The sequence below is a fragment of the Carlito syrichta genome, unplaced genomic scaffold, assembly GCF_000164805.1.
Source record: "Carlito syrichta isolate Samal-C Ts95f unplaced genomic scaffold, Tarsius_syrichta-2.0.1 Scaffold311830, whole genome shotgun sequence".
NCBI classification, from domain to species: Eukaryota; Metazoa; Chordata; class Mammalia; order Primates; family Tarsiidae; genus Carlito; species Carlito syrichta.
This window is the reverse complement of record NW_007255926.1, coordinates 855,794-864,560: the sequence shown is the minus strand read 5'-3', so window position 1 is coordinate 864,560 and position 8,767 is coordinate 855,794. Positions and strand designations below refer to the sequence as shown.

General features: G+C 40.4%; 1 protein-coding gene across 1 annotated transcript in view; it reads left to right on the top strand.

The window, feature by feature from the left end:
- HEATR5B (HEAT repeat containing 5B) overlaps positions 1-6,869 on the top strand; it is a 107,655-nt gene extending 100,786 nt beyond the window's left edge. Inside the window, exon 36 of the mRNA XM_008069132.1 lies at positions 5,956-6,869. Coding sequence (XP_008067323.1) covers positions 5,956-6,260 — 305 coding nt within the window. The 3' untranslated portion in view covers positions 6,261-6,869. The remainder of the gene's footprint in view (positions 1-5,955) is intronic.
- The last annotated feature ends 1,898 nt before the right edge of the window (positions 6,870-8,767 follow it).

The following is an 8,767-nucleotide window of genomic DNA, read 5'->3' as shown; positions in this document are numbered from 1 at the left end:
GTCTCACTCTGTCGCCCAGACTGGAGTGCATTGGCCACTCCCGGCCACTGCAGCCTTGACCTGCTGGGCTCCAGCGATCCTTCTGCCTCAGCCTTCCACGTAGCTGGAACTACAGGCACGCGCTACCACACCCGGCTAATTTTTTTATTTATTGTAGAGATGAGGTCTCACCAAGTTGCCCAGGTGGGTCTTGAACCCGGGCTCAGGCAATTCACTCACCTCAGGCTCCCAAGGCACGGGTTTACAGGCTGAACCACCATTTGGTTTTTTTGGCAGTAGAAATATATGTATGTATCACTTGGATAATTAAATATAGTTTAATAGCTAATTAGGTTTCAGCAATGTCCCTGAAATTAATGACCCTTTTCTAATTTAAAATAGCCAAAGCATTGTGATTTCAACTCTCAATAAGACCAGTGTGTACCATCACCATTGAGATGTAGCTAGTAGGCACCATCATGGTTTCTCCGTTTTTTTGGCTGTTGTTTTTCTTTTTTTTGAGTTGGATTTACTGTCACCCAGGTTGGAGTGCCGTGGCATGATCACAGCTCATTGCAGTCTGGACCTCCTGAACTCAGGTGATCCTTCCATCTCAACTTCCCAAGTAGCTGTAACTACAGGTGTGCCCCACCATGCCCAGCTAATTTTTAAAATTTTTTTGTAGAGACAAGGTCTCACTAGGTTGCCTAGGCTGATCTAGAACTCCTGGGCTCAAGCAATCCCCTTGCCTTGGCATCCCGAGGTTCTGGGATTGCAGGCATGATAACAGATGTTTTGTATAGCAAGTCTTTTAGGAGGCAGAATAAACAGTTGGCCTACTTAAAAGTTAAAACTAAATCTTTGGGCCGGGTGCAGTGGCTCAAGCCTATAATCCCAGCACTTTGTAAGGCCAAGACAAGAGGATTGCCTGAATCCAGGGATTCGAGACCAACCTGGGCAACTTGGTGAGACCTTGTTTCTACAATAAATTTTTTTTAAAAATTAGCTGAGCATGGTGGCATGCATCTATAGTTCCAGCTACTTGGAAGGCTGAGGCAGAAAGATTGCCTGAGTCCAGCAGGTCGAGGCTGCGGTGGTTGTGAGCATGCCACTGCACTCTAGCCTGGGTGACAAAGTGAAACTCTGACTCAAATTTAAAAAAAAACCAACTAAATCTTTGCATGGCTTAATCAAACATGCTTTGCCATGCTAACTGCCATGCAAAAACCAAAAGTAAACAAGTCTCATTAGCAAAATAAGATTACATTAATTAAGATACTAGCAAACAAATACATGAATGAAAAAATGCATATTTCGTTAATTTATGACAATATTTTTCACTTACCTTTATATTTCATGTAGTTACATGACTTCAAAAGGGTATATTTTCAGCTTTTGAAGTTGTTTAAATCATTCAACTTTTTTCATCTCATTTACAATGTTAATTTTATTTTCCACTTTACATTATCCATTATAAGACTGGACAGTGGATATTTCCCCATCTCACATGTCCTAGGTCACAAGTTAAAAACATTAGAATTCTATTTGACTCCTTGTTCATCATCTTTATTCAATCTAATACTCAAATCTTGTCCTGTCTCTTTTAAAACTTGTCTAGGATTCAGGAGGAACTTGCTTCTTTTTTTTTTTTTTTTGAGTTGGAGTCTCACTCTGTCACCCAGACTGGAGTGCATTGGCCACCGCAGCCTCGACCTGCTGGGCTCCAGGGATCCTTCCGCCTCAACCTTCCAAGTAGCTGGAACTACAGGCGTGCGCTACCACACCCGGCTAATTTTTGATTTATTGTAGAGATGAGGTCTCGCCAAGTTGCCCAGGCGGGTCTCGAACCTGCAGGCTCAGGTAATCCACTCACCTCAGCCTCCCAAAGCGCTGGGATTACAGGATGAGCCACTGAGTCCGGCGGGAACTTGCTTCTAATCACTTCATAAATAGATAACTATAATAGTTTCCTAGCTGATATTCCTCATCAAATTTACCTAAAGCAATTTTATCTCTTTCTTGCATAAGAATTTTGAATAAGGCAGTGGTTCACCTCTGTAATCCCAGCACTTTGGGAGGTCGAGGCGAGAGGATTGCCTGAGTCCAGGGGTTTGAGACCAACCCAGGCAACTTGGTGAGACCTCATCTCTACAGTAAATCAAAAAATTAGCCAGGCATTGTGGTGCGTGTCTGTAATTCCGGCTACTTGGAAGGCTGAGGTGGAAGGATCACTGAGCACAGCAAGTGGAGGCTGCGGTGGGTGTGAGAGTGCCAGTGCACTCCAGCCTGGGTGACAGTGAGACTTTGACTCCAAAAAAAAAAAAGAAATTTTGAAGGATTTCCTCTTGCATTACAGCACCAAGTCTGAACATCTTTGCTCAGTTTTCAAAACATTATTCTGCTCCCAGATGTGTACCTCCTAGCCTGACCAGACAGGTTCCTTACTATGCTCATTTTAATTGCTATACATTGGTCAGGTTATTTTCACTTTCCTCAGTTGTTTTTTCTTTTCTTCTTTTACAAATCTATTAAACCTACATAAGATCTCATTTCTTGAAGAAATGTTGTCCAGTTACTCAGCCCACTCTGATTTTACCTTTCATAGAATTTCTCTGATGGTTATAACCAACCATATTTTATGGCCTTGCAATTTTAAAATAATCACCCAAACTATAAAAGCCTGATGTATTTCTCAGCTTCGTGAGTCTCTTGGTGAACTCTATATTCAAATGCTAACAAGGTTTTAGCACTTAATTCTCTAATTGCTCTATATGCTGTCTACTCTTTTCAACTGGGTTATAAAAAGCATTAGATAGAAACAAATTATGTAACATCTTCTACACCACTAGCACATCTCCAGGTACTTGGTGAATACCTAATTAACTTATACTCTTTCCAATTAATTATACTTTAAACTGTTAAAACTAAAACCTTAATTTTCAGCTTGCTACTGAAAACCTTTTCTGCTTTAGTAAGCTATTATACTGAAGATAACTTCATAATTCTCTATTTTATTTTTATTATGAAAATTTTTATTTTATAGTGCTATCATTCTATATGATGGAAATTGAACTAAATCTAGTAAACTGAAGGATTTGCCTGGGACTTTTAAAATATTAGCTTTTTATTCTTCTGGAAATTTAATATGGAAAATATCTGGCTGGGCACAGTGGCTCATGCCTGTAATCTCAGCACTTTGGGAGGCTTAGGGAAGAGAAGTTTGAGACCTTCCCAGGCAACATGGTGAGACCTCATCTCTACAAAAAAACCAAAAACTGAGTTGGACGTGGTGACACGTACTTGTAGTCCCAACTACTTGGTAGGCTGAGGAAGAAGGATCTCCTGAACCTGGAGGTTGAGGCTGAAATAAGCCATGAATGTGCCACTGCACTTCATCCAGCCTGTATGACACAGTGAGACCCTAAGTCAAAAAAGAAAAGAAAAAAACCAATTAATTGAAAACTTCTGGGTGGTTTTTAAGAGAAAGCATGTGCGTATTTATTTATTCATTAAAAAAATGGTTACTGAGTGCCTACTGTGTACAAGATAGTATTCTAGGCATTGGGGATTCAGCATGAAGTAATACTTGCAGTCCCTGCTCTCATGAAGCTTAAATTCTCGCAGGAAAATACTGACAACAAACACCCCACCCCCAGAGATAGATCTATATCAAATAGATGTACATAAATTATATATATATAAGTTATATACATATATACAATGCAGACATATCTATGTACAATTTTATATAGTGATGAAGATGGCTATGGCTATATCAATTTTAGGTGCAGCATCTATAGTGAGATGCAGAAACTGAGTGTACCATGGAGAACAAAAATACAGCAGGGAAAGAGGATAGGAATAAGGTCCAGGGTGGGATTGGGTTCTGGAAAGGCTTCACTGACAATTATCACTGTCCTTGTTGACATCAGTGAGTGCTATATCCCGCATCTCTCAAATGCTTCCTGTTCCCGTACAGCCTTGGATTTAGGCCTATCAATTGTCATTCTACAAAAATTAACAATAAGTTGGAGAAAGCATTATTTTCGGTGTGATTATTATAAGCAATTTAAAACACATGATTACACATAAAGGTTAATTGTTTAGAAAAGTACCACCTTTAATATGTAAAGACAAAGAAACTAGCAAAAGGAGATTAAACTTCCAAATAAATCTTTTTTTTAAGGGCTTGGAATGGGTTCTTGAACCAGAAATACATTCTTGTCTTTTAACCCTAAGCTTTTGGTATTCCCTTTTTTTTTTTTTGAATTGGAGTCTCACACTGTTCCCCAGGCTGGAGTGCAGTGACATGCTCATGGCCACCACAGCCTTAACCTGCTGAACTCAGATGATCCTTCTCCTCAGCCTTCCAAGTAGCTGGAACAACAGACATGCACCACCACACCCAGCTAATTTTTTGCTTTATTGTAGAGACAAGGTCTCGCCATGTTGCTCAGGCTAGTCTTGAACCCCTGAGCACAGGCAGTCCTCTCACCTCCACCTCCCAAAGTGGTATGATTACAGGTGTGAGCCACTGTGCCTGGCCATTCCCTTATTTTTGAGGAATTTTCCCTCGCTGTGGGTTTTGGGGAATGATGAAATGGGACAAGTGTTGTATTCCTATTTTTAAAAGAGAGAAATACCTAGTATTAGTTAAATCATGGTAAATAGATGCTGTTCAAGTTTCTGTTCCCTACTCTAATCTCCCAATTCTAGAATGCCCTTAAAAATGTTATAATTTAAGCTGGGCTTGGTGGCTCAGCCTGTAATCCTGCGCCTTTGGGAGGCTGAGTGAGTGGATTGCCTGAGCCCGCGGGTTCAAGACCTGCCTGGGCAGCACGACTTCATCTCTACAGTAAATCAAAAAATTAGCCGGGCGTGGTAGCACATGCCTGTAATTCCGGCTACTTGGAAGGCTGAGGCGGAAGGATCGCCGGAGCCCAGCAGGTCGAGGCTGTGGTGGCCGGGAGCGGCCACTGCATTCCAGTCTGGGCGACAGAGTGAGACTCCAACTCAAAAAACAACAACAACAACAACAAAATGTTATAATTTTAAAATATAAATGATGCATATGTGATGGCTCACTCCTATAATCCCTGCACTTTGGGAGGCCAAAGCAGGAGGATCACTTGAGCCTGGAGTTCATGACCAATTTGGGTACCATAGTGAGACCCTGTCTCAAAAAAATTTTAAAAAGTCATAATCTTACTCTCAAAATAAATTCTACCAGATGGCAATTGTAAAGTGTTTTTTTCTCTTTTAACCTTTTGGTCCACATTTTTAAGTAAATTTTCATGTAAATGTAAAATGTACTATCTTTTAATTAATTTATTTTTTTGAGTTGGAGTCTCACTTTTGTCGTCCAAGCTGGAGTGCAGTGGCATGCTCACGGCCACTGCAGCCTCGACCTGCTGGGCTCAGGCTATCCTTTCACCTCAGCCTTCCAAGTAACTGGAACTACAGACACAAACCACCATGCCCCGCTAATTTTTGTGACTTATAGAGACGAGGTCTCACCAAGTTGCCTAGGCTGGTCTTGAACCCTTGGACTCAGACAATCCTCTCACCTTGGCCTTCCAAAGTGCTGGCATTACAGGCTGAGCCACTGCGCCTGGCCAGAATATATAATCGTAACAAACCTGATTTCCAACCCTAACATAGCTTGGGCATTTAGTAAATATGCAATATTAATCATGCATGTTTGTGTTTACATTTTTTAGAATTACTTCCTCTGTAGTAATTGCCTAGGTTTTTTGTTTATTTGTTTGTTTTTTGCTTTTTTTTTTTGATATATTGTAGAGATGAAGTCTCACCAAGTTGCCCAGGCTGGTCTCAAACCCCTGGGCTCGCCTTGGCCTACCAAAGTGCTGGGATTACTGGCTTGAGACTATGCCCAGCCTGACTAGTTTTTAAATTAAAGCTTATTGTCACCTTCAGGTTGTGATCATTCTTCCTGTTTCTCCGTGTTATTCACAGGAGTCCAGCTGCTTGCTCTTTTAGTTCCCACTTTGATCTCTTACCTGCTGGATGAAAATTCTTTTGCCTCAGCAAATTCAGCTTCCAAAGATCTTCATGAGTTCGCACTCCAGAATTTAATGCACATCGGACCTCTGTATCCACATGCCTTCAAGACAGTAATGGGCGCTGCTCCTGAGTTGAAAGTACGTCTAGAAACTGCTGTTCGTGCAAGTCAAGCCAGCAAGGCCAAAGCAGCTGCCAGGCAGCCGGCCCCTGCTATACATTCTGCACCAACAATTAAGCTGAAGACAAGCTTTTTTTAATTTGTTCTTTCATTTGCTTTTATTTATATTGTCTACTATGCCTCATGAGTGATAGCTGCTATATCATGCCAGGCTATCTGTGGGTTCTATTTTATTTGTACATTGGTATTATAGTGCTTTTGAGTAGGTTAAGTGAAATAATGCTCACACCACTTACTGATTTTTAGGAGAGATGTTTTTATCATGCAGTGATGTGTTTTCATTTTTCTCCTAATAATGTTTCTCTTTTATTAAATAATTTATTTTTTAAACATTGAGCCATAGTCTTTTAAATTTAAATGCTAAAAGCATAAGTGTAGGGTGTAGTCAGACAGCCTGTTGATTTTGTCAGGGAAAAACAGATCAGAATTCAGCATCTGTCATGAAAAAAATGAATGGAAAAACAAGACCTTCAATTTTGAAGTAGCCAACATAATGGAGAATGTCTGTTTTGTGGTGTATATACTATGAATAAAATCACAGCATTTTCTAAGCATTTCCCAAGATGTCCTTATCTTTCTGGTGGGTCTTTTTACTTTCATAAATTACTAAATTATGCTTGTGTATATTTTAGTTGTTAACTGAATTAAAATTCTAATGTAAAGGTTCATTAAAATGTTTCAAATGTGATGTAACATTCTGCTTTTTTTTTAATGACTAAAATTTGACCCCAGTTATGTTTTGTAATTACATAAGCTCAGGTTTGGCTACAATGGTTAGTTTTGTTCATCAAATATTTATTGAATGCCTACTGTGTCTGAGGCATCCAGCTAAGTGCTACAGGGCATACAGAAATGAATTCACTGTCATTAGTGCAATGATAGTCTCTCATGCAATGGGAATTTTAGCACATGAAACAGATAACTCAAGAAATGAATGTTTGCCATTGCATTTAGCATGTTTTAAATACCAAGTTTCACTAGACAAGGTAACACAGACTGTAGGAATATAATCAAAAGCAAGTCACTTTTGAAACATTTTCAAATGCATCACTGTCACTTGCTGTCTGCTGTTTATTCTCTCCCGTGCCCACCCCCCTGGGCAGCTTACACATTCAAAGCGTTCTTTCTTATTCATTTATTTTACAAATGAGGTCTTGCACAGAGGCCTTGGCTGGAGTGCAGTGGGACCATCATAGCTCGCTCGAGCTCCTGGCCTCAAGTGAACCTCCCTCCTCAGCCTCTGTAGCCACTGCTCCCAGCTTACTCAGTCCATTCGTTTTGTCCTCAGTCAGAGAGGCGCTCTTGCCTGATTTCTCACTGACTTCTGGTTTTTTTTTCATTTCAGATTTGCATTTCTAAAATTATTCTTGTATTTTGTTTTTATTTTTGGCAATAACTTTATTGAGGTAGAATTCACTTTATTGAGACTGAATTATTCCATTCATCCATTTAAAGTGCACAGTTCAGCCATTTCTTACTAGAGTCTGGTGTGGACATGTGCTCTTTGAGCTCTGGCCCCCTCTCCTACCTTAGAGAAGTGAATTTTCTCTCTCTCTCTCTCTCTCTCTCTCTCTCTCTTGCTCTCTCTCTTGCTCTCACTCTGTCTCACTTACTTTCTAAATAAACTATATTCTCTAATCTTAAAAAAAAGTATAGAATTCATATATTCACAGAGTGGTGCAACCATCACCACAATCAATTTTGAACATTTTCATACCCCCAAAAAGAAACCTTTACCCTTTATTTGTGATCCCATAATCTCCCCATTTTCCCTCAGCCACAGACTACTACTAAGCTACTTTCTGTCTCTATACAGATTTTCCCATTATGGAAATTTCATATAAATGGAATCATATAATGTCTGTGGTTTTAAGACTGGCTTCTTGACTTAGTGTAATTTTCTTTTTCTTTTTTGATTCAGAGTCTCACTCTGTCACCCAGGATGGTGTGCAGTGACACACTCATGGCCACCGCAGCCTTGACCTGCTGGACTCAGGCAATCCTCCCGCCTCAGCCTTCTAAGTAGCTGAAACTACAGGCATGCGCCTCTATGCCCGGCTAAGTTTTTTGATTTATTGTAAAGACGACGTCTTGCCATGTTGCTCAGGCTAGTCTAGAACTCCTGAGCTCAGGCGATCCTCTCTCCTTTGTTTCCCAAAGTGTTGGGATTACAGACGTGAGCCACCTAAATACTTTATATTCATTATTTTTACTCAATCATTGTGGAATGATGAAGATAATAAGCCCAATTTTCAAAAAATATTTAATTTTATAAATGATTATTTCTGGTATTCATTCATTTTTTTTTTCTTGAGTTGGAATCTCACTCTGTTGCCCAGGCTAGAGTGCAGTGGCATGCTCACAGCCACCCCAGAATCGACCTGCTGGGCTCCAGAGATCCTTCTGCCTCAGCCTTCCAAGCAGCTGGAACTACAGGCGTGTGCCACCATGCCAGGCTAATTTGGTGGCTAATATTTCGATATTTTGTTGTAGAGATGAGTTCTCACCAAGTTGCTTGGGCTGTTCTCAAACCCACGGGCTCAGGCAATCCACCCACCTCAGCCTCCCAAAGGCTAAGCCACTGAG